Below are 24941 nucleotides of genomic sequence, written 5' to 3'. Positions count from 1 at the left end.
AACTTCTTATAAATTATTTATAGATGATAAATCTACAGGGTTCTGGCATCACTTCAAACTCCTTTTAACAGCAATTGCATAACAGTACAATGGAATTCAGCCACGTTAAAGTTTACCCACTTGTTGCGATAAACACAGTAAGTACGCATTCACACTAGTGAACAGTGCAGAGTGAGAGTGTCTCAGCTATAAATACTAAGATATAAGGAAGTGCTGTTCTTTTACCATTTCTCCTAACACTTTCTTCAAGCCCAAGGAATCAAACCAACAACCTCCTGATCCTAAGTCTGCTTCTCTAACCTTTAGGCCAAGGCTGACCTTTTAAATTATTAATAAACACTGATTCTGATCTTTTGAGCAGCTCTGTACACTGAAAAACAGCTCTGTACCCCTGCAACGCATTCGCAGTTCCCATGCATTTCCCTTCAGCCAGACCACATACTGTGTGGGGGCAAACAGCAACTAACCAAGAGCAGAATAATGCTGCTTCCTGTCATCATTCCCAGGGGTTGCCTTTTCTCTTCTTCTCCCAATTACTCTATACAACAGCAGCTCACCATGAAAAGCTTTCCCCAGTGCTTTCTCAGGCCTTACCCATACCAGGAAAAGAAAAACGGCACATAGCACCCTAATATAGAGGCATTACACTGGCATGTCATATTCTGCTCCATTTAAGCTCAATGCTTCAATTCCCAAGCAGATCGTCAGCAATAACATCAGGCATTAGGTCGAATTTTAGCGGATGACCTCACTTACAAGTCGTGACCTCTTCTACCAGATGTTTTCTTCAGAGCAGAAACTGGTCCAGTAAATTCCCATAATGCTCCCTGAGGAAAGGGCTTAGCTCTCTCAAATGACCTCAACCAGACAGTTTGGTCTGAAGCTGTTCAAAACACTGTTTATGCTTTAAAAAGAAGTCTCCATAGTTTTAGGGATTTAAAGCAACATTTTTTAGTATTTGTACCTTTAAATAACAGCTTAATTGTGACTTGTATAATAGTGATTTTGGTGACTGCCGTTTGTGAGAACAGCATAACGTTGTGTAATCCAACTCACAGTTGTGTACAATCCTGTGATATAAAATTAATTAACGTGCCAGTCTACGTGCTTCTTTCACTTTAGAGGCTGGTTCTGTATCTCTCAGCTTGTCCACAAATGCATGTGTAGAGAGTGCCCATGAGAGAAGCCCAGAAGAGTGATTTGTATGAATGCGAATATATAATTTCAACAGCAGCACAATACAATAGTGACCAGCTACCAACATCATAGCAATCATATGAAACACATAGCAACATTTATGCAACAACCAAGCAACCACTTGGCAACCAGGTAGAAACACCAGAAAAAAACTGCCTGGAAACACCAGAAAACAACTGCCTGGAAGTGAGAACCTCTTTAGCTACACAACCGTTCAGCGTTCATTTAGGGTAGGATATTTTTGAAGTGAAAATGATTTAAACTAATCTGGCAGGAAGCAGAATGAACCTGCTACAATAAATAGACCATTTTAAATACAGGAAATGCTCATTATTAGAATGTAGCAATTATCATAAAAATATTCAATCTGTTCTACAGATCTCAAGCTGAACGGGTTATAACAATCTAAATAGTAACGATAATAATTTTAGTAAAAAATCATGGTTACTGACATTGTAGTACATGAGATGACAGTGCCATTCTCTAAGACTGCAGCAGTGTGTTTAATGAGGGGCTTCTGCTGACAAGACAAGCTTAATTAGACGAGAATTCACTGGCACTAAAGAACTCCTGGAACATCTGTCTTATACTACTAAGGCCCTTTTTCTAGTGTACGTCTCTCTCTCTCTCTCTCTCTCTCTCTCTCTCTCTCTCTCTCTCTCTCTCTATCTCTCTCTGTGCTCTTTTGGAGGCTTTGGCTTTGAGTATGCATGTGTGTGATCTCCCCTGATTACAAATCCAGTCCAGCTTTATAGGGCCGTTTGTCAAAGCGATCCTTTCATTAATTTATCACAGAGCTCCAGCAAAAGTGGCTGAAAGGCAGGAGCGCTCCTGCCGTGTGTCGAGGTGTCCCAGCTGGCTATCGCACAGATAAACTCTGTCTCTGTGTCAAGCCTTTAATTAATTATGTGCTTGTGCTCAACTACCTCGTCAGTCTTAAATGTTTTTTTTTTTTCTGAAGTGGACTAGAGAGAACCCCTCCAGCCTTTCCCCCAATAAATCAATGTCCCGGTACTAAACAAAACAAAAGACCAACAGAACATGCAGAACGAGACAAATCACTGTGACTGACAGCCCGCTGGGTTTCATTTTATTCAGAATGCACAGTCAATACCTCTTTCAGAAAGCAAGGTCTCCTGCACTGGAGCATTTGTTTATTTACTTATTGTATGAGCCGTATGTGTCAGAATCAAGGATAGCATGACAAAAAGAAATCTTAGGCTGCTACATTTCTGAAACAAGCCCTCGTTCTGAAAACAGATGCACATAATGCAGGTGAAAGAAGGAAATTTCAAGATGGGTCAGGTGCTCAGAGTGAAACATCTGGTTCAAGGCAAATTATGTAGAAGGTTGCTGTATTTTTGTCCCCTGTATGTGTGTGTGTGTGTGTGTGTGTGTGTTTGAGGGAAGGAGAAATGGAAAGAAAAAGAATGCTGAAAGATAGAAGAAAAAAAAGAAAGAAAGATAGACAAAAATTAAAGACAGAAAACTCTCAGAAATAAATATTCTTGAACATCTGAAAAGGTCCTTATCATGCGGATGTTCTTTAATCTTTGAAAAGGCTCTTCTATCTCTCATATCTCATTAACAAAAATGATTCTTCAAAGGGAGTGTGAATTCTTGTCTCTGTGATCTTTAACACACATGGCTTTTGATCATTACCCATAATCAGTTTTAAAAAAATCTCAATAAAACAAATTTCTAAATTTGTCTAGAAAAGCTAAAACAGTGAAATGCTACAAAATCTTGAATATTCAGCCTGATCAGGACTATGTTGTCCTTTCACACGAGCACTGTGGTAATAAAGATGTAGACACACTTGACAGATCCCTGCAAAAAAAAAAGTCACCTAAGGTTCAGAGTCTGCTTATAGTTTCTTCCTCCAGGCCATCAGACTCCTCAACACATATGGATTAAACTGAAATCCTCTTACACCTCCAACGCACACACCAAAATTTCTACAGACGCTCCCAAAATGTACCTCCTTTTAAATTATCAGAAATCTTTGCAGTCTTCATGCATGTAAGCTGACTGCATATACAGTACCTATATGTTACCAGCATTTTACACACCCTTTTTTATGGAGTACTGTGTCGGCACTGCACTGTGCTGTCTATTCATTGTGTACCATATTTCTGGCACTATAAGGCGACCTAAGAACCCTTGTTCTACTTTAATGTTGCACATTACTTTGGGCAGTAGTCTGTACTAAACTGTTTATTCTGTGATGCACCATGGTCCTAGAGGAAATGAGTTTTGCTCAGTTGTTTAAATATTAACAAACTTAATGACAAAAAAGTATAATGACTTGACTTGGATGTTTTTGTCTGATGCTAATTTAAACTGTTCTTTGATGGTCAAGATATTTACAAAACTGGCCATTTAGGTGAAAACATACCCTGCCATGGGTAAGCTAGCTGTTTAAATAGCACTTGATCTTCATAATGTCTGTTGCATTTGAATTTGGTCAAGCTTGGTCATACTGGTGGTCTAGACTAGTCATACTTGCAAACACATCTAACCTATCAAACTGTTGGTTAAGAGCTACACCAATCAATCAACTTGAGCAACTTGGCCAGCTTGAACTGGCCAGGCTGTTGTTGTTTTAATAGATAAGTCACTTTGTATATTGGAATTTATATGAGATGTTGGATTATGAGAGTAAAGGTACAGTAACAAAAGTGTTAAATGTTGATTGTCAATGCAAGTAATTGATTCCTTCATTTTACTCATTCAAGCAACCTCTGATTGCCCTAAGGCCCTATACTCTTGTTGATTCATGCAACGTAAAAAGAGGTCTAAATGGTCTAAATGGCTTATGGTAGGACTTGAAGTCCATGTCTTTCATAGAGTTCCACCCAAATCCATAAGAGTGTAAGTAAAAGAAAGGAGGTCAAGAGCAGAAGAGAGAAACACAGCAACAGGTGTGAATAAGCCCTGATTTCCAGTGCTCAGTAAAGCCCTGTCTGGCTTGTCAACTCACCAAGCGATTGATGTGCTGTGTGCAGTCTGCGTCGGGCTGTGGGCCTCGGCCTTCAGGCTGTGTCTGGGCTGGTTGTGACAGTGCTGTTGTTGGTAGTGTGCGAGAGCTGCTTGAGCTCCAGGCTGAGGCGGCTGTTGCGTCTGGCTCTCCTCCTGCTCAGCTCTGTGCCACTGACTGCGGGCTTGTTTCAGCCAGCGGCCCCCGAGCCCCCACTTCTCCAGGTACACTCGGCACACCTCGTAATTCATGGCCGAGTAGTAGAGGAAGTCCAGTGCCAACAGCACCATGACGAAAAAGCCATAGATCCACACGCCGACCAGCGCTGTGTAATTACTGAAACAGAACACAGGACCAATGAGACAGCATCACAAATATGTTGCATTACATTTTACATTTTAATATATAATATTCTTTTAATTTATTTCATTATTTTTGCCTTTTTAAATCATCACAAGATGGTATAAAGAGAACTGCTGCTCTTTCTTGGGTGAATGTGATCAAAACAACATTGCACCCAGTTATACATTACACAGCATATTTAATTAGTTTAACAATGACAAAGTATTAACAGCTGTTGAAACATATTTTTCCTAGTGAGGGATATGGTGGGTCAGAGGGCTAACTTGGAATCATTTGGTGCAAGGATTAAATACCCCCTGGACATCACAGGTAGCACACACACATACACACCCCCACACTGTAAGCCCAGATAAGTTGAATTTACTTTAAAAAATTGAGGAAACCGGTTGCTTTAAAAAAGTTAAGTAATGGGTAATGACAAGTTAATGAAGTTAGCATAACTTAGAACATCAAGTTATCACAACTAAAGGGGAAGTTGATTGAACTTTTTTATTTTTGTTATACTATAAGATCGGATAAGTTGAGTTTACTTAACTTTTTTAAGGCAGCCAGTTTGCTCAAATTTTTGAGTTGAATTTACTTAAAAATTGAGAAAACCAGTTAAGTAATGGGGAATAAAAACTTGAGTTAGCATAAATTAAAACATCAAGTTATTACAACTAAAGGGGAAGTTAATTTATTTCTAAGGTAGCCCCGGGGGAATCACTACACACTGATGGTGAGTGATGGTGAAACTGTTGGACACACCCAGTATGCAAATAGATTGTAACAGAAGCCAATGGAAAAGAAGCTGCCAATGAAAACAGACTAAACTCAGTTATTATAAGTTGGTTCAACTCAAAGATCTCAGTTTAAATGTATATGTGCCCACAAATCTTTAACTAACACAAAATAGTTGATTAATGTTTAGTTCCAATTTTATGTAAAACAAACTTAAATCATTTGAGTTTAAACAAGCCCATCAGCTGGCACATGCTGGAATGTGGTTGAAATAATGCCTGTTGTAGTTATAATATCCCTTGTAAAATTTAAAGTTGTTTATTTAAATATAATAATAATGTACTTGAATTTTAATCCTTAAACTTTACAGTATTTCAGTATATTTTGAAAAAGTATGCTTTATTTGGCTGTGCTTATTTTGTACTGGTCATGTACTTAGTATATATATATATATTTAAGAGTTATTCTATAAATATATATGTCTGCTAATTTGTGATATTTGCTAGCAAACATTACATTTGTGTTGATCATACAAATTAAATCTGTGCTGATGAACCTGTATTCATGAGTTAAAACTAAACTTACTACTAAACTAAGTTTTCTTTAGTTCTGTGTAGGTAAAATAACTTTAACAGCTAATGCTTGCAATGAGATATCTTGCTTTTGTTTTTACCAGTTTATGTACACTCCTTAAAATGAATGTGATGTTAAATTTTTACTCTTATCACACTTTTAAATAGTGGTGAAAATAACATATGTTTAGTATACTCAGTATAAATTTAGTGCAAATGTATATAATTAAAATTACAAACAAGTAGAAATTAAGTACAAATTAGTGGTTCCAAAATAAGAGACTTCAGATTTCAGCATAGTTTAAGTATACAATTGGAAAAGTTTTTGAATCAGCATTCTGCCAGATTTTGATCATAAGACCACATAAAATATCAACATATATGTTAGAAAAATAGAAAACAACAACAACAAACTAGAAAAACAGTTTGTGAACAAACTTTGAGTTGTCTTCTTTTTGCTTCACTCTGAAGAACTGTTCCAGCATGTAATTGTTTTTTCAGTGTTACTGGTTCTATATAAAACTATTGTCTTTACCAAACCATAGAAGCAGTATGCTTTTAAAGAATGAGTAAAATCAATATCCTAATATCAACGCTGATTCATCTTTCAAAATCAAAGCATAATTCAACATTAATGCAACCAAAATATGACGTTGATTCAGGCATTAATGAATGCAGAAATGACAGCTGGGCATGTTAACACAGGAAAAAAAAACCACAAACTCTTCTTACGGACAGAGACCAGAGTATAAATTAAACTCATGAGGCCAGTGTCCAGCACTGACTGGTGATTTACCATATCAAACACACCTGGAACAAACTATTTCATTTTATCTGCCTACAAAATCGTGTTTTTGTTCTACCACAGTAACATAAATTATGATGTACTACTAAAACAATGTGTGTGGGTTATCAATATTTTAACACATTCTGTGTGAGATTTGTGAGAATGAAGTCTATCTGTGTTGGAAACACATTTAATTACAACACATCCATGTGTGAAAAATCTAAAAAAAAATGCTGCCTTGTGTTAATGCATGGTAGAACATTAGATGTTGTGTGTTAACAAAAATATCACATTACACAGTTTCAGTCATAGTGGATCATGGCAACTGAACCTTTTATTTTTACACTTTAAGGCATTCCAATTAAGAAACACCTCTCAGCTTCAGTTGTTGTCATTAGACTGGTTATGATGGTGTTCAACAGTGCCAGTGTACTGCAGCAGGAGCACTCGTACGTACATAAGGGCTGATTGGCCGGTGTGTTTATGTCACAATAGGAATGTGGGGTGGGCTGGTAGCTAGCATGCCGCTAACACAGCACAATGCTACCTGTCTAACTGTGAAATCAGGGCAGAAATGTGAGTCCAGACACATCCGACAACAGAAACTGTCTCATATTCTTTCCTAGATGCTTTGTGTTTCCAATTTTGGTGGAGAAAAGAAACATAACCGGCAACAGGGGTCTGCAATTAAGTTTGTCTGCGGGCCAGTTATTTTTCAAGCCATTACATGGTGGGCCACAAAAAAAATCTGTTTTGGAAAATACAGAATAGTACAGAATAGTAGCTCTGCAGCCCAGAGGGTTGTTGAACCCAATTATAGAACAGTTGAATTCAAAACAGGTAAACCCAAGGAAAAAGGAAATAATTAAAAATAAATACACCGCTCCTCACACAGCATCAAACTCGTCAGGGTTGGGTTCAATACACTACCGCTGGCCTGGCTAGTAAATTGGGACACGGCCGGGCAAAAAAAACACCCTTTTAAGGAGATAGGGAGCCCAAGAATGGGCAGAAAAACAAGTCATACTGAGCGCAAGAGAGACGCAGGGGAGGAATGTCATCAAAAGCTCGCCAGAGAAGCATTTTATTTATTTATTTTTTCATTATCGTTCATTATAGTTCAAACAACCTCATGGGCCAGATGTTCCATGCTTGTGGACAACATCTGGGCCATTGACTGCTGATTGCCGATCCCTGATTTATAACAATATCCTTACAGTGGTGAGCCACCCTCCCACACAACCCTGTTCCAAGACTTTGCTGCTTCCTTCAAACTTGTGTTTAATGTTTGTTTGTTTAGCTTAGCTAAGTCTCTGTCCTAGTCTGTGTCTACCTTTTTGAAATGACTTAAATCTGGCAAAATATCTGGATTACACTGTTTTATAATATTATAATGAACAGACCATCAGAAATGCTCTAAAACTCTACCTGCTCTAAAACTCGAACTCTATCTAGCTAGGCTCTATTTTCTATTGACTCTTCTTTGTTCTGATGACAAACAGTGAAGATGTGTGCATTCATTACAAGGTTAAAAGCACAGCAAATGATCATATCAGATGGATTTCACCGTAGCTAAAAATAGTGTCTTCCACGTCATGGTAGTGAATGCAGAAGACAGAATGGAACTGTTCTTCCACTGCCATCTCTACTGTGTTTGTCAATGAATGATATATAATGTATGAATCCAGTGACAGACAGAGCTTTATTGTTCCTCAAGGGTGAGATTTGATCAGCAAGGGCTGAGATTTTCTTTTAAGTTGTGATGAAAAATGAGACCAACATGTTTTGTATTCAGACTATTAAGTAAACAATTACATGAATTATGCATTTTTGTAATCAGGCAGCAAAAGTGATGCTTTATAAAGGCTCGACCTACAAAACACACAATCCAAACAGCTCCTTAATTCTCTGGGTGACGTTTCTGCAGATGTGAATTTTGTGATCTAATTAGTCTATTTCTGCCGAAATGAAGAACAGAAGAATCAGTTCAAACAGTTTCCAATTACTGGCCAGGCGAAGTGGAAAACAGAAATGAAAGGAGTGAAATATTTACAAGTATTTGGAACGAATTATGAAAAAAAAGGCAAAGAATAAAGCCAGGACGCTATTTGAACCTGAATTAAATACAAGTCATTTTTATTTTTTTTTTCTAAGAACAGTCATTTGGTGAGAAATGGTAATAAATCACATATTCTAAGTTAAGTTGAAAGAAAATGTGGCGTCTTACAAATAACTGTGTTAGAATTTACTAATTTAAAAACACCACAAGCTCCAGGTCTTTAGAAACAAAGACAGACTGTCTCAGCCGGTCTAATAATAGCTTGATAGAACATAATTGTGATGCAAAAGCAAGTTTAACGATTTAAATATGTATCTACCAAATTATTATGCATGAGCTAGGTCTGACAGATGCTCCAGTTTCCTGGCTCTTCACTTTCGGAGCTGGTGATGAGTGGCTCCATGGGCATTTTAACCTGAGGGCAGTGGTAAATATCATGTCCAGCTGACCACAGACGAGGATGAAATGGCCTCTCACCGGGTTGTCCTTCTTCACACAATGCCTGAGAGCAGAGTAAGTCAGCACAGTCTTGTGTGGCCATTAGTGCAGGACACCAGCTGAGTGGGAGATCACAAAAGCACTGCAACACTTCTAGGCTTGCTTATCTGTGACAAGAATAACTTCACCATTGGAAAGGCGTGAAAAGCTTAATCATTCCGTTCTGTTGTTTGTATGTACCTATTTTTTTTATTTCCAAAAATAATGGTGCTAAATAATGGATTTAGCACTGTTTCTTTGTACCAAGAACCTTTTAATAGACAGTTCTTTAATGGACCCAAATTATACAAATTTTCTATCTTTTTTTTACCCTGTGGTCCATTAATGATGTGTGGTGGCCTAAACTGGTTTACACTGCTACAATGGACACCTTTCGTGTACTCTGACTTTTGCTATGTCCAATTGTACATGAAAAAAAACACTGTACTGACTAGAGGTGTGCATGTTGGGTCTTCAGCACTGAATTTGGCTGTGGTTTCTGCCAGAGATTTGTTATTCGGTTCTAGACACAACTGATATGTCTCATGTCTCATGCTATATAATTCCTCACCTGTCCATGCAAACATGTCTTCATAGCTATAATAGATTTAATCCTCATCCTCATTTCATTTTTTTCCCATTTTCTCCCTATTTTACACTCATTAGGAGTCAACATATAGCAATGTCCCAACACCAGGGGCGTGAAGACTAGCACATGCCTCCTCTCTAAGTGAAGTCAGCCACCGCCTTTTTTTTTAAACTGCTGCTGATGCAGCATTGCCGAGTAGCATCACAGCGCAATAGATCAGCTCAGAGACGCCCTGTGCTGATCAACATCACCCTTTGGAATGATGTGGGGTGAGAGTGTCATCTACCCACCCAGAAAGAGCAAGGCCAATTGTGCTCTCTCGGGGCTCCGGTAGCTGATGTCAAACTGCATGACCAGGATTCAAACCGGCGATCTCCTGATTATAGTGGCAGCCAGTGCTTAGTCCGCTGGACCACTTGGAGCCTTCCTCATCCTCATTTCTAAAAAAAAGTTTGAACTTAAGTTATTGGTTTTCACTAGTTAACCTCTGGAATAAAACTGTGTGGGTAGTTGTGCCAAACTTACTGTACATATAATAGTTTAAAATGGTAGTTGGTCCAACTTTTGTCCTGAGGGCCAACAAATATGCGTGTGGTGGTATAGTCACCAGCAACAAGATCAGCAACGGTTTCCGGAAAACCTGGTGTCATGGTGTGGAGTGCAATTTTCTGATGCCAGATCATCATTTGACAGCCCAACCTTATGGTCTTGCAATCCATTGCCCTGTCTTTTCTAAACTCACACTCCAATAAGCTATTTCAACAGGACAATGCTCGTCCACATACTGCTGGAGTCTCAAGAGCTTCCCTTAAAGACACAAATGCTATCCCACCACCAGCCCTATCCCCGACTAAAAATGTGTGGGATGCTATTGGAGGTGCTCTGAACACTCCACCCCTACCACAAAATCAGCAGTAACTGTGCAAAATATGATGAATTTTTGGAGATGTCTGGCATATTCCATTGCACACGCATTACGCACATTTTGCTGTATGTTTAGCTCAACAAATGTGACCAAGATTTATCGATTTATTATTCCGAGTAATCTTTATTTCCTATCCGAACAGCATTGAAATCCTTATTTCCTTTTGGCTGTAACTATTTCTCTGACGATGAGTGCATTTCAGATCCAATTAAGATTTCTTGGTCTTAGAGAACATCACTAGACTTTGTTTGCACACTGATTTCAGTCATTTTGGGACAATGCCTGTTGTAAAAATACTTCATTATATTGTATAACCTTTTGATAACCTAAATAATGGTGGATATAGCACATGTTCCATGTTTTCATAAACAGTTTTGGTGACTCGCTGAAATGACAATGGCTACGTCAGCAATGGGATTCTGAAATGTCAGCTTCTGTTGGTTTCAGACTTAGCTCTTTATCATGTTTTGCTATCAGCACCGTGTAGAGGGCTTAGTCCAGACTTTGGTAATCTGCACCACATACATTCTAAATGTCATACGCCTGAAAAGGCAGGTAAAAATGGACAAAACAGGCCCTCCATCAATCAATCTGAAGTCCTGCTATTTGCTGTGTTCTCAGTGGGAAGGAAAGGGGTCGTAACCTTGCTGAGCAGTGCAGCCAGCGGTTAGAAAAGATGTAGTGGTGGGATAAATGTGCATCATAGGAACCGTTAGCCTCTGCCCTGCACTGATACTACAGGCATGTGATAAAGGAACTGGCTGTGACTCTGTGAGGAAGGAAAATCAACAAAATCAATGGGAAGTGATGTTTCAAAGCCTGTGGATTTGGTTGTCTTGATTGGTTTTGACAACAAATCAAATATCAGGTGAAACTGGAAGAACTTACTTGTGTGAGAATCCTTCCAGAGCGGTTGTAAGGTTGACCTGCATGATGGTTTGAAACTCTGTGTCATTGCAGCAGTACTTGAAGGCGGTGTTGTTGTGGTAACAGCAGAACATGTAAGTCTTGTTGTCAGAGAGTCGAGGACAGTGGAATCCAAAGTGAAAACGCCCCTTGTGGTCGGTGTAGGGTTCACACACCCGGAAATGTGCTGAAAGAGCTGCAGAGGAGCACAAAATACAAGTTAACACGGCTATTCAGTTCCACAAATTTAGAATATCATGTTATGTGTATTCTGTAATTCTCTGAAGAAAGCTAAAGAAATCAGATAATGCATACACAAAGAGGATATGGAGAAAGCAGGTGCATGGGATCTGACCTAATAAGAGTTTATTTTTAAATTTAAAAAGAATCTGAGCATGATATTTAAGATATATTGATACAGACAATCTATATATCTCCACTCCCAATGAAGAAATAAACAAACTAAAGAGGCTAGAAAAGATCTGGTAAAATATGTCAATTAATAACTCAATTATTTCAGTACTTTTTATTGTCTGAACCAGACAAGGTTTTTGAACCTAAGCACGTTATTAAACAGGTTATATCAAAATAAATGATGAGTCAAAAGAGGTTGAGTAAAACATGACAAATGATAGCAGATATGTTTATTTTTTATTTGCACAACATATGTGCATTGAGCCGCTTCTGGTGGGGCTATGGTAGTTGCACAAATATACCAAACTAAATTTACTGAATAAAAGAGATGGTACACACAAAAATATACATAAAGAGGAAGTCATATACAAGAGAACTAGAAGATTCTCAGTGGTAGAAAATGATATTTACAGCTTTCTTTGATTTTACCAAATTGAAAACCTCTGGAATATATTATTAAGAGGAAGATGGATGATCACAAACCATCAAACCAAGATGAACTGCTTGAATTTTTACGCTTAAAGTTATCCAAAAGCAGTGTGCAAGACTGGTGGAGGAAAAGATGCATGAAAACTGTGATTAAAAACCAGTGTTGTTCCACCAAATACTGATTTCTGAACTTTTAAAACTGTATGAATATGAACTTGGTTTCTTTGCATTATTTGAGGTCTAAAAGCTCTGCTTCTTTATTTTGTTATTTTAGACATTTCTAATTTTCTGCCAATAAATGCTATACATTTGTATTTGGAATTTGGGAGAAATGTTGCCTGTAGTTTATAGAATAAAACAAAAATGTTAATTTTACTCAAACATATACCTATAAATAGCAAAATAAGAGAAACTGATTCAGAAACTGAAGTGTTCATTAATTTTTTCCAGAGCTGTATATAAAATAGTTTAGTTGTTAAGTATCTTATAGTAACTCAGTGGTGATGTCCATAACTGTAATATTAAAATTATATATATATATATATATATATATATATATATATATATATATATATATATATATATATATATATATATATATATGCAATATAATGACTGTATAAAATCGCAAAATCTTTTTAACAGCGCAAAATCTTTAAAAAGATGTTGCAAACCACAGGTCTAGCACCTCTGCTTATTTTTCTACAGTCACTGGTTCACCACATTACAACTAAAATTAGCCTGTGTACCTCTTACTGTGAGTTGCTTACATGCTCAAAATTGTGCTGTATTACAGAGCTCAAGACAGTAAATCGTATAAGACTGGTGTGAATTCTGTGAACTATACACGCACATCTCAGTAATCAATAAACTCTTACAATAAGAAAGTCTATTATATCGTAGCGAAAGAGTTGTCAGGGTCAATCTTGAGAGATATTGAGAGAGCCTAAAAGCCTGATCTACTTGAACCATTACACCCCTTTTATACCTAGTTGCCACTGAATAGGCTTTATATGCTTATTTTTTTGCACAAGCTTTATATATTTATTTAAGTGGCATGGTAGCTTGGTGGTTAGCACATTCACTGCTGAGTGCTGGGGTCTTTGGTGCTAGTCCCTATCTGGGTGGTGTTGACATGTTCTTCTCAATGACATGCTTGTTTCTGGTTAAGAGTTGTCTGCCACTACTCGCTGGTGTGTGTGCTGGTTGAGCGTGAAGGATTGTATATAGAGAGTGTTTATTAAAACACATTTGGTTGGTTTGAAAAGCATTACCGTATTTTTCGCACTGTAAGGTGCACCGGATTATAACGTGCACTATCAATGAATGTCTATTTTCTGGTCTATTTTAATACATACACTAGTAAGGAACAGGGGTGTTGAGAAACCTGCAAAGCTAAGCTAAGTTAAAAAAAACTGCAATTATTTAAAAAATTTTTTTTTTAAGTCAAACGCGCTTTGGGTATTAATCTACACAGATTTATCTCCTAAAAATATTTATTTGAGTGTGTAAAGTGTTTCCATTTATTTACAGTTAGCTTAGATTTGCATATTTCCACTAAGGCATTAGCGGCTAAGCATTAACGCTAGCCACAGTTAGTGGATAATACCACCTTACAGCACTACACTGAGGAACCCTAAGTGTTCTGGTAAGCCAGAGCAATATTAGCTAGCAGTTCATCCCACGTAGTTTGTTTTTGTGCAGGCTACAGTCCGATAATAATCACCTCTAACCGGCGAAAGAGCTAGTGCTTAGCATGGTTAGCAGCTAATGCTAATGATGCTGGAAAAACTTCAATAAAACTCCTGTATAACTCTGCACTTCAGTGGAGTGGCTTTACTGCTCCTTACAACCGGACTGGTAAAATTCATACATAAGGCGCACCTTATTATAACATTGACGATTTTTGGGAAAATTAAAGGATTTTAAGTGTGCCTTATAGTGCGAAAAATACTGTATATAAGGTAAGAATAACTTCTTTCATCTTCTTACATTTCTATTACAAAGTTACCAGTTTAGCTCCAGACAATGTTGAATCCACAATGCCGTCCTTACAGTTAAGAATTAGATATTAATTTGGCACATAATATCGAGGCTGCACATTCGTGGAATGGGTTCCCTGAGGAAATGTCCACACTGAAAGCACCATTCTTGTCTAAGCCAAACATAAACACTGACCAGATACCAAACCAAACAAGACTGAGGGAACAGCAAACATTTAGAGAGATTTAGCTCTGTCTGTGTAGCTCTTCTCAATCTCTAACCATCTCTATCTCGAAGAGCTGTAATTTTCTCCAGCCTAATTAGCTGAGAAGAGTTCATAGGAAGCCTAGAAAGCATGGCCAGAGGAACACAAGTCATTACCACTCAGATGAAAGTGCCGCAACACCTGCTCTCTTTGATTGCATTAGAGCTACCTGATGGAAAACTGGTGAAGAATAACAGAGAAGTCTTGGAGATAGACTCTATTGCTCTGGAGTGCTTTGTTTGTCTTTAATTTGATGAACAAAAGGGAATCTTTTAAATCAGGGAAGCTTTCTGTGTTTAGGCAGATTCATGTGGATTTTAAAGGACAATCCATCTGCACACTTCCTGCATGCTCAATTCATTCTGACGATTAAATATTATTTTAAATAGTATCATAAGCAGATAACTGTTAAAATGACCAACATACCACACTTTGCTCTACCGCAGATTTTAACCGGGTCTCTTTCTCTCATCTCTCTATCACAAGGTTCAGTGTGTCATACAGTGTATCTGAAAGACAAGTATGACTCACTCATGACTTTAAAAATGAAAGTAGAGTAGTCCTCCATTACATTTTATCTATGGCAGATGATCTTGTTAAGCCTGGACCTTGAGCCTGAGTTAAGTAGCATATGTCATCAAATAAATGGAGCCAGACCTGAGGAGAAGCTAATTAGTAGGTAAGGCTGAGGAAAGATTCCATTATAGTACGATTATGATTTATGATTTAATGAAATAAAGATGCCACCCATTAAGTGATCATTAATTCATAAGCATACGAAAATAGAATCTTTAATCAGGCTTTTCTAATCAGTATAGTCACTAAACCCACCAGTTGGACAAAAGAAGAAAAGGGTCTGGTTCGCTTCGAGAAGCGCTTCTCACAGAAGACATAGGAAAAGACATAGGAGTTTCTGCATTACTGAACCATATAGTAGTGCAGGTCATTATACAGTAGATAAAGAGTTGATGGTAGTGAAAGACAGACAAAACCTACTTTGAGTTCCAAAACCATATGCATTTTACATTTTGTATGTATTTAAGTTTTAACCACATGGAATGGCAGCAATTAAAAAAATCAATGAACGTCTCTTTTCTGGTCTGTTTTCATACATAAGTCGCATTTTTATGCATACGAACAATGTTTTTCTTCGAATTCAGCAGGTTATCGCTAGTAAATGCCACCTAACAGTGCTACACAAAGGAAACCTGAGTGTTCTGTTAAGCCAGAGTGATATTAGCTAGTGGTTCGTCCCACAAAGCTTGTTTTTAACATGGTAGCTAGTTTTTTTTATGCAGACTACAGTCCAATATATTTGCCTCTGAATGGCGAAAGAACTAGCGCTTAGCATGGTTAGCGGTTAATGCTTATACTGCTCCAACCTTGGTGCTGGAGAAACTTCATTAAAATTCCTTTATAACACTGCACTTCAGCAGAGTGGCTCCTTACACTCTCCTTACAACCTGACTGGTAAAATTCATACATTAGGTGCACTGGATTATAAGGCGCACTGACAATGTTTAGGAAAATTAAAGGATTTTAAGTGTGCCTGATTTAACTGAGTGATTTTGATAATAGGGAAATGATGGCAAATCTCCTGCAATCAACTCTCCACCATTTGAAAATACATTTTAGATCAAAAATTCATGTTCACTATTATAAGACAAAGGGCCTATTTCAGTGATCTATAGGCGAACCGCCAACTGTCTTACCGCAACAATAGGAAATGTATGCCTTAAATGTGTGCACTGTTGTGTGCCCACATGTGCATAAATAGCAGGGGTGTATACAGGTGTTGAGGACATGCCTGTCTTGACAATTCACTGCCAAGATAGCAATAAACGTCTGACGGTTGACGCTGTCTAGTTAGCATAATTGTCCAGTATTTCATTGCCTAGGTTTTCAGTCAGTGGTGCACCTGTGTTTTCTATTGCCCAGATAGCGATATGCTAACAATGTACCTGTACACACCTCATTTCCATAGGAAATATTAGATATACCAGATACCAGACATTGGTATATTCACAAGGGCCTTTGCTTTTTTTAAACAATGCAGGCAGAAGTTGTGAAACAGACCTTTGGCAGGGTGTAAGATAGCAACGAGCAAAGTCGCAAACCTTTTGCTCTGCGTATCCATAATGATACACCACAATTTCTCTCTGTGAAGAGCTTTAAGGCTTTCATCGGCTCAAACAGCTGGTTCCCCTCACCACCACTGTGAACCCATCCAACTTTATAAGTACCTCTAGAACATAGTGTTTCACATAAACCCATAAAGATCTGAAGAACTTTGTTTACATCTTATCCATGAAATTATGCAGAGATGTTTCTAACAATCGGTAGAATGTTCGTTTTAGAATAAACATTTACATAAACATATTTTTTTTAGAACAATGCTGTTCTCATTCCTGGTTCAGGTGAATCACTGGTCTGCTTGTTTTAGAGTCTTCGTCTGCTCCAAACATGCCTGATCTATGTAAACTAATTAAAATCTAATTAGTCCTTCCTGAGGTAAAGCTGGGAGAGTTACAGCAAAGAGAACATTACAACAGGACAGCACTACTCCAGAACCACTGAACCCTTTGATTCCCTAGTTGAAGTAGAAGTTCTGAAAGTTTTTGCAGTCAGGGTCACCTTCCTGTTTGATAGAAATAAATGGAACCCTCCACATAATTTGCGGCCGCGTATTGCAACAACCCTAGCAACTACTTGGCGTACCCAAGGGTGCAGGAGTGGGTTTGACATTGGGGGGAGGGGGACACATTTCCTAATATGAATCAAAGCCAACTCTTCCTCGGAAATATTAGCTATAAGCTAACTCCGCTGTAGGTAAGGTATTAATATTTATTATTCATTATTGTAAGTCACTTTTGGACAAAAGCGTCTGCCAAAAGTAATGTAATATTTACTGATATTAGGTGGGACACAACCCCTATACTTTTTAGCTCAAACGGTTTCAGTATCTTGAAACCTGCAGTATACATTATGTGCAGAAAAATAAGCAGGAAATGGAACAAGAAGAAGCAGAAGGATAAAAAATAGAGAAAAATAAATCAGATTACATTATTTTGCAATGCGCAGCTATAAAATAATCCTCACATATTTTGAAAACGTCTTAAAGCATGGTAATATTATACTGATGTATTATTTAGGCTGTGAGTGTTGATTTGACACTGGAGACACTCAACTGTGTGTCATTCATGTTCACTATTGTAAGAAAAAGGGCCTATTTCAGTAATATATAGGTGTGTCATCAACTGTGCTCTGCATAGCATGATTTAGGGCACATCAGTGTATCTTTGCTACTGCAATGACGGGAAATGTACGCCTTGCATTTGTGCACTGTTGCGTGTCCATGTGTGCATAAAAAGCAGGAGTGTACTTGCATTTCGGACAAGTGTGTGTTGACAATTTACTGCCAAGATAGCAATGAACGTCTGATGGTTGACGTCTGTCTAGGTTAGGTATTCTATGAAAATATTTGCTATAAGCTGATTCCACTGTAGGTAGGTATTAATAGTTACCTCTATACCAGGGGTCTGCAATTAAGCTGGGCCAGATATTTTCCAAGCCATTACGTTTTTTTCTGTTTTGGAAAATGAAGTGTAATGGGATGGAGTGCTACACACTAGTAGCTCTCCAGCCCAGAGGGTTGTTGAACCCAATTGCGAACAGTTAATCTCAAAGCAGGTAAACCTAAGAAAAAAGGAAATAAATAAATCTAAATATATAATATATATATAAAAATACACATCGCTCCTCACGCTAGATCGAACCCTTGTCTTCAGGGTCGCAATCCAATACACTACCGCTCTCTGGCTAGTGAATTGGGATACAGCCAGGAAAAAACAAGCTTATAAGTAAATAGGGAGCCCAAGAACGAGCAGAAAAAGGAAAACGGCAGAAACTAAATGTCAAGCATGACAGAGAGACAGGGGAGAATCTGCGATTCTGCTCCACAAGACTACAATACCCAGAACACACCACAAAGAGACTCTGGTGATCATGTGACTTTACCAGGAAGTAATTCCCCTAATTACTAACACCTGTTTCACACACTATTTTAGCTCTCTCAGAACTCTCATTCCTTGCTGAGTATTGTTCGGTTCGTCCAGCTTTACAACGCGCTTCTCTGATCTCTATTTTGTTACTCCGTGTATTACCTTTTTCCGTGTACCCCGACCTCGATTTTTGCCTGCCCTGTTTCCTGCTCTATTTGTATTTTTCCGACCATTGGACTGTTTATTCTACTGTGATTTTTGCCTGCTCTCTGATACTGCCCTGCCCGTGTTAGACCCCGGACTGTGTACCCTGTTACGGTATGGTTTTCTCTGTATGCATCTGTTTTTTGGTATATACCCTGTTTTGTCCGACTACTCTCTGTACTGCTCCTTTTTCTAATAAATACTTTTATTTACGTCTGCATTTGTCTGAGTCCTGGTTAATCATGACACTTAAAAACTTCAGTATTAGTTAGGTGGCAAAAAATCTAGAAAAAAAGCAGACATTGGAACAAGAAGAAGAAGAAGCAGAAGGATAAAAAGTAGAAGAAGAAAATAAATCAGATTACATTACTTTGCAATGCGCAAATATAAAACAAATCCTCACATATTTTTAAATGTCTTGAAGCATGGAGATAATATATTTATGTTATACTGGCGGCCACCATAGTAAAGAATCCTCATAAAACTTTCAAAACCAATATATATATTGTTTATTGTTCATCCTATAAGTCAAGAACCATTGAGGAACTGTTAATTTTGAGAGTGTATCTCGTACATTAGCATTATGCCCTGCATTTCAGCTACGTGAGTCTTACCTGCTGTGGAAAGTAGAAGCAAGATGACGGCCAGGATGTTGAAGGACTGACGGCTAGTGACACTCATCTTCTTGTCCACCCTCAGGGGAGGACGGAGGGAGGAGGATGGACAGCTTCAGCTGAGCTCAGACATCATGTTTCATGTCTGAGTGACTCTGTTCATGGCTGCAGCAGCTGACAAACCACCTGTAAGGATAGAAGGTCCAGCTGGTCAGGGTGGGTTTTGAGAACAGTACATGTTGCACAGATAAAATACATTGGAATACCGAATTTGGTGGTGATTTTTCTACTTTATTTTGCAGAAAATGTCTTGTGTAAAGTGCTTATATTTCACACATGGTACATTTGTACTGTGTAATAGTGTCAAGGTTAGAGCCTGTTCTCTCATATGCAAATTTAAAGAGAAAAAGTGCTTCAATTCAAAGTGTCTGCTATAGCCCTTACTTTTGCTATTATGTCTAGTCATTTTGCAAGACTATTAGAGGTCACTACAGCCTATAATTTAAGCCAAACTGCTCACAAAAGCTTAGACTACTGTATGTCCTTTCAACAGTAATTGAATGTTATAGCAAATTACAATATAGACCAGAACGCTTCAATTCTGGACCTTGAGTCCAGTTTCCTGTCCTGTATTTTGTTATTACAGATAGATTTGACACTCGTTAGATAATCACTTATATTAACAGCTCAGAGAACTACCCGTGATTACATTCAAGCTCCAGAGTTGAGGAACTCATACTTCCTGCAGATGACACACAGAGGATTACAGACTAAATGTGGTCAGAAAGAGCCCTTTTCTGCTACAAACAACAGGAGAGTTTTCAAGAGATTCACTCTTTAACTGAAACACATCAGCTTGTCTAAATCACATTGCTTTCTGTAGCACTGCTTTCTGTCCCTGTGGAGACCAAAGGTCAGAAGCATCAGATGCGCAGAACTTCCCAGTTCATCTCGTGTCTCCAGCCCATATATCAGCTAGGTCCCTCTTGAGCTCTAACAGATAATGGGGTGTGTAACTGCCAGAGCTGTGAATGTCTGATGGCTTCGGATATTGCATCCATATCTAACAGGCTGTTAGGAAAAGCTCTGCAGTAGCTGATGCATGGGGGGAGAGTTTTTCCAGTTAAACTAAAGTTTTTATTTTATTTGCCACGGTTCAAGTTATGGAATGCACTTCAGAAAGTGTTTTGGACATAAATCAGAGCCATCAATAACAGACACACCTCCAGCAACTCTAACTAGTATAATAAAAGCTTACTATAACTTACATGGAATACAAATTTTTTTTTGTTGGTAAGCATTTTTTCCTTATTTTATTGCTATATTCCTATTTAGTGTTTTGTTTAACTGAACATAACACTGTTTTTTTTTTACATTTTTATACAAATTACCATTATGCTGTCAAAATCCTTGTTTTGTAATGTCCTGTGAATACAAAAATGAATTAAAAATGAAATAATTGTCTCAAAACCAAAATATGTGCTACAAACTGCAGCATTTTTACCATTCACCTCACAATCTTATGTTTAGTGGGCAGGCACTACTTGTGGAATTACCAGTATAAAAACTGTGTTGGGTGAGAGAGAGAGAGAGAAGCAACAGTCATAGTTACTCGTAATAATGTTTTATCTAGAGATATATTTCCACTTGTTTGATAGTATCCGATCACAAAAAAGCTAATATGGACAAAATCTACTTTTCTGACCACTGTCTAATGAGTTTTAAGTGTGCAACAAAACCTTATTGAAAAAAAAAACAACAACTAATTTCTCATTGGCTCCTGGCATTTAGCTATTTTTGTGTCTCCCTTCCTCCCTACACTCCTCACCTTTCCTTAGGAATATTTCTGCATTTTTAGAACAAAGTTGGCTGCTTGGACTTAGTGTTGAAGGCTGTAAGAGCAAGTGACCATTTACTGTGCTGTATGCTGGCTAAGAAATTGCAGTGCTGCAAAATAACATGGCTGTTCTGTAACAATGTCTGTGCATTATTCATATATAAATGAAATTAGATCATGTTCTAAACAAAGTTTTCAAATACAGTACTGTGAAAATGTTTTAGGCACCAAAGTAAATTAAACTAATCCACTTATCTCAGCAATATGAGTGTTTTTATCTGAAAAAAAACAACATATGATTTGAACAGATGCAAATAAACATAAATACAGTAAAACATAACAAGGAATTCTCATTGTTAACTAAGTATTTTATATCCTGTGAGCCAAACTGAAGAGCAAAGTGTAGTTCCAGATTTCTCCTGGATGATTTCCCTTAGTCAGCATGTGTATATTTTCAGTTCCGTCAGCAGCTCACCTGATTTACCAAATTTACAAACCAGGTGTTGATATGATGAGGACTAGAAATAACTCTATTAAACTCAGATGAGGAGAGATTAGGAGATGTTTTAAGGAAACCAGTGATGTAAAGCTCTGCTTTTTAAAATAAAATTGCTGTTTGTATTTATTGTATTTTTAGTGTTTTACTGAGCTAATAAACAGTTACTTCACAGATAAGACACTTATTCCTTACTGAAATTCCAACAGGTGCCTAAAACTTTTGCACAGTACTGTATATTGTTAAACCAAATAAATGTCTGATACACTTTATGAGATTTTTTTCTTAGTTTCTTAGTTGCTCTTCAAGAGTTGTCAGCAGAACAAACAATATGCATTTTACTTAACTTAAATTAGAACACTTAAAAAAATAACTGCTACTGGTGATTGAGAATTTCAATTTTCAATTTGGTGAGTCTTTTTTTTACTTGTACTTATAATAACAATAATCTGATACAAGATATGATTACCTCCTGTCCAGGACACCAATGCACTGCAGGTAAATGTTTTTCCTGTTTGATTTGTTGTCTCATAATGTTATTGCTGTTTATAAGGTATTTCAATTGCAAGTGTGTATAGAGAGTGCAACATTAATAAACTTGCTTTGCTGTATTATGAAGATGGCATAATGTGTTCATTTCACTCAAAGAAGTCTCAAAACACATCAGGTTACGATCATATCTTATGAGCCTCAGTCATATGTGGCTGCTCTAGCAAGTAGCAAAACATATTTAGGTGCCACATTTTCACATCACCCGTCGTAAATGTGGGAGTGATTATAGTAATATGTAGGACTATTTCAGAGCAGACCCAGCAAGATAAAACCAGGAAAAATTCATAACTTCTCAACCGAGTGGCTTGAGGAGAACACTCCCACTCAGTGTAAACCAACATATATTTAGATTTACCTCATATATAGATAATTTAGAAGTGTTATTTAATTCTTTGATATATACAGTTATCAAAGGCTCCTATAGAAGACAGTGGATAACTATCAGGGCCAGGCTGGGATGAGACAAGCGCTGATAAAACAAAGAGGCTTCATTGAAAAGGGACACATACAAAAGCATGGTGAAAAACATGCATGGACAAAACGTGTCAAGGCAGTATCAGAGGGCAAGGCAAAAATCGTAAAGGATATATATCAAAAAGGTCAAAGACAAAAAAACAGAAATACAGACAAGATAAACACTTTGTAAGTGCATAGACGGAAACCAGAACAAATACTCTGCAAAGAGTGTGTGTGGTGAAGGAATACATATAGGGAGAGAAACAGGTGTGATCAATACTCTGGTGATTGTAGTCTGGTAGGTGTTATGGGATGTGTCATGTGACACATCAGTATATTCATATTTCATTAATTACACACATTTCTCCATTTTGGCACATGTTGAAATTTTAACACTGTGTGAAAAATTGCAAAGCAGTCTTTGGTTAAGAAGGTCATATGATCAATAAAATTAGAATCCTATGATATTTCCAGTCTGTAAATTTGTGGAGTTTGGTGTTTTCTCGCTGTGTCTGTGTGGATTTCTTATGGGTACTTCAGTTTTCTGGATATGCTAACCTGCCCTCTAGGTGTAGATAAATGAGCAAATGAGTGTGAGTGTTATATCCTCTGATTGTCTGGCACCATGTTCAATATTTCCACCCACCACACTCCGAATAGAAAGAACTAAATATGAATCTATGGATTATTGTTTTAACGTATACAGGTGTTCCAAAGCCTTCCTCTGAGGTAACACTTTATAATAAATTTAAACACAGATGTCCCATAAATTTTGGTGTGCCCGTGTAGTGTAGCTTTATGCATTATAATTTGCTGAACAATGACTCATTAAAGGTATCCTTCTGCTAAAATCCACTTTTCTTGTTCTTTGTGAAATAAAATATGTCTCTATGAGTTGTATATGATGCTGCATATAAAACTCTTCCCCAACTTCCATTGTCTGCAGTAGCTAGTAAAAGAAAATATACAGAAAAACAAGTTGATCAGGAAATTTCTCGGCCAGTTTACCTAGCACTCAGTGCTATATCTTTATAACTAAGGCTGTATCTCTGAAAACATTTTGTTCTTTGAGTTTTAGAGCTTTAAAATTGACTATGGGGGAGCCAGGTCGCATTCTCTGCTGCAGTGCCGTTAGCCAATCAGAGGCGATATATTTGCTTGTATGAATACTGGTGAGCAAGAGCCGAAATCCTGTCTTTCTTCAGAGACCACTCATTTTTTCACAAAAAAAGTCTTAAATGCCATTCATTCATACTAGAGACAACAATTAGACATAAACAAAATGAACAAAAAACTATGGAATGAGACAGTTAAATGAATATATAATATGTGCAGGATGGATCTGGGGTTTGTACATTGACATGACAGGTTAATAAAAGCTCCACTTTAAAAGCTCCACAGCCTGAGAGCTCCACCCTCTGATTCTGTGTCCTGTATAACTTCAAAACCATCACTCGCTTGGTGACAGTTTGTCATGACTCTGCTTTGTTCATAGTTTCTCTTGAACTTCACAGCAAACTGGGATAACTTATCGATTGATGAAACACAGTTTCAGTGGCCACACGAGAGACAGCTTACATGTCGGGTTTATAGTGCAGAATCTCCGTCCCAACAGTTCTAACAGACATTTTATAGTTAGGCATGAAATCAGGCTCCAGACAGTCTTGGTCAGTGGTCTAACTCTCTGCTTGGAGCTCTGCCTTTTAGCAGGTTTCATCTCCAGCTCGAATATAATACACCTCTTTCAGCTATTTGAGGACTTCAGAGGGCAGAATGTCACTGGATAAGGTGGAGTGGTTAGGTTTTGATCTAAGATCTGCTGGTAGGTAGCAGACCAGAAGCTGGGTTTGGAAACCACTGGTTTTAATGGGACATGACTGAAGAATTGACACTTTGAGGCAATGTGGTCAGTGTAAATATTCTGTGCCATCAAAATAACTCAACATACAGCAATTAATATCCAAACCACTGTACACTCCTAAGTAAAAATGGCCAAATTGTGCCCAAAGTGTTATTTTCCAGCACTGCCTTAACTCTCGTAGGCATGGAGTTTACTAGAGAGTTACAGGTTATCTTCTTTTACTCCTCCATGACGACATAACAGAGCTGGTGGAT

The 24941-nt window shown here is 37.7% G+C and overlaps 1 protein-coding gene across 2 annotated transcripts in view; it reads right to left on the bottom strand.

The window, feature by feature from the left end:
- shisal1b (shisa like 1b) overlaps window positions 1–24941 on the bottom strand; it is a 77283-nt gene that overhangs the window by 15656 nt on the left and 36686 nt on the right. Inside the window, exons 2-4 of one of the 2 annotated variants that reach the window (XM_015601831.3) lie at window positions 19486–19671; window positions 11558–11771; window positions 4181–4513 (exon numbers count right to left, since the gene is read on the bottom strand). In XM_015601831.3, the coding sequence (XP_015457317.1) occupies window positions 4181–4513; window positions 11558–11771; window positions 19486–19552 (614 nt within the window). In that variant the 5' untranslated portion in view covers window positions 19553–19671. Of the gene's footprint in view, window positions 1–4176; window positions 4514–11557; window positions 11772–19485; window positions 19672–24941 lie in introns of those variants that run through there. The other variant, XM_049474383.1, reaches the window with a different exon arrangement.

This window comes from Astyanax mexicanus, chromosome 2 (assembly GCF_023375975.1).
Source record: "Astyanax mexicanus isolate ESR-SI-001 chromosome 2, AstMex3_surface, whole genome shotgun sequence".
Taxonomy (NCBI): domain Eukaryota; kingdom Metazoa; phylum Chordata; class Actinopteri; order Characiformes; family Acestrorhamphidae; genus Astyanax; species Astyanax mexicanus.
This window is presented reverse-complemented; position numbering and strand designations above follow the sequence as displayed.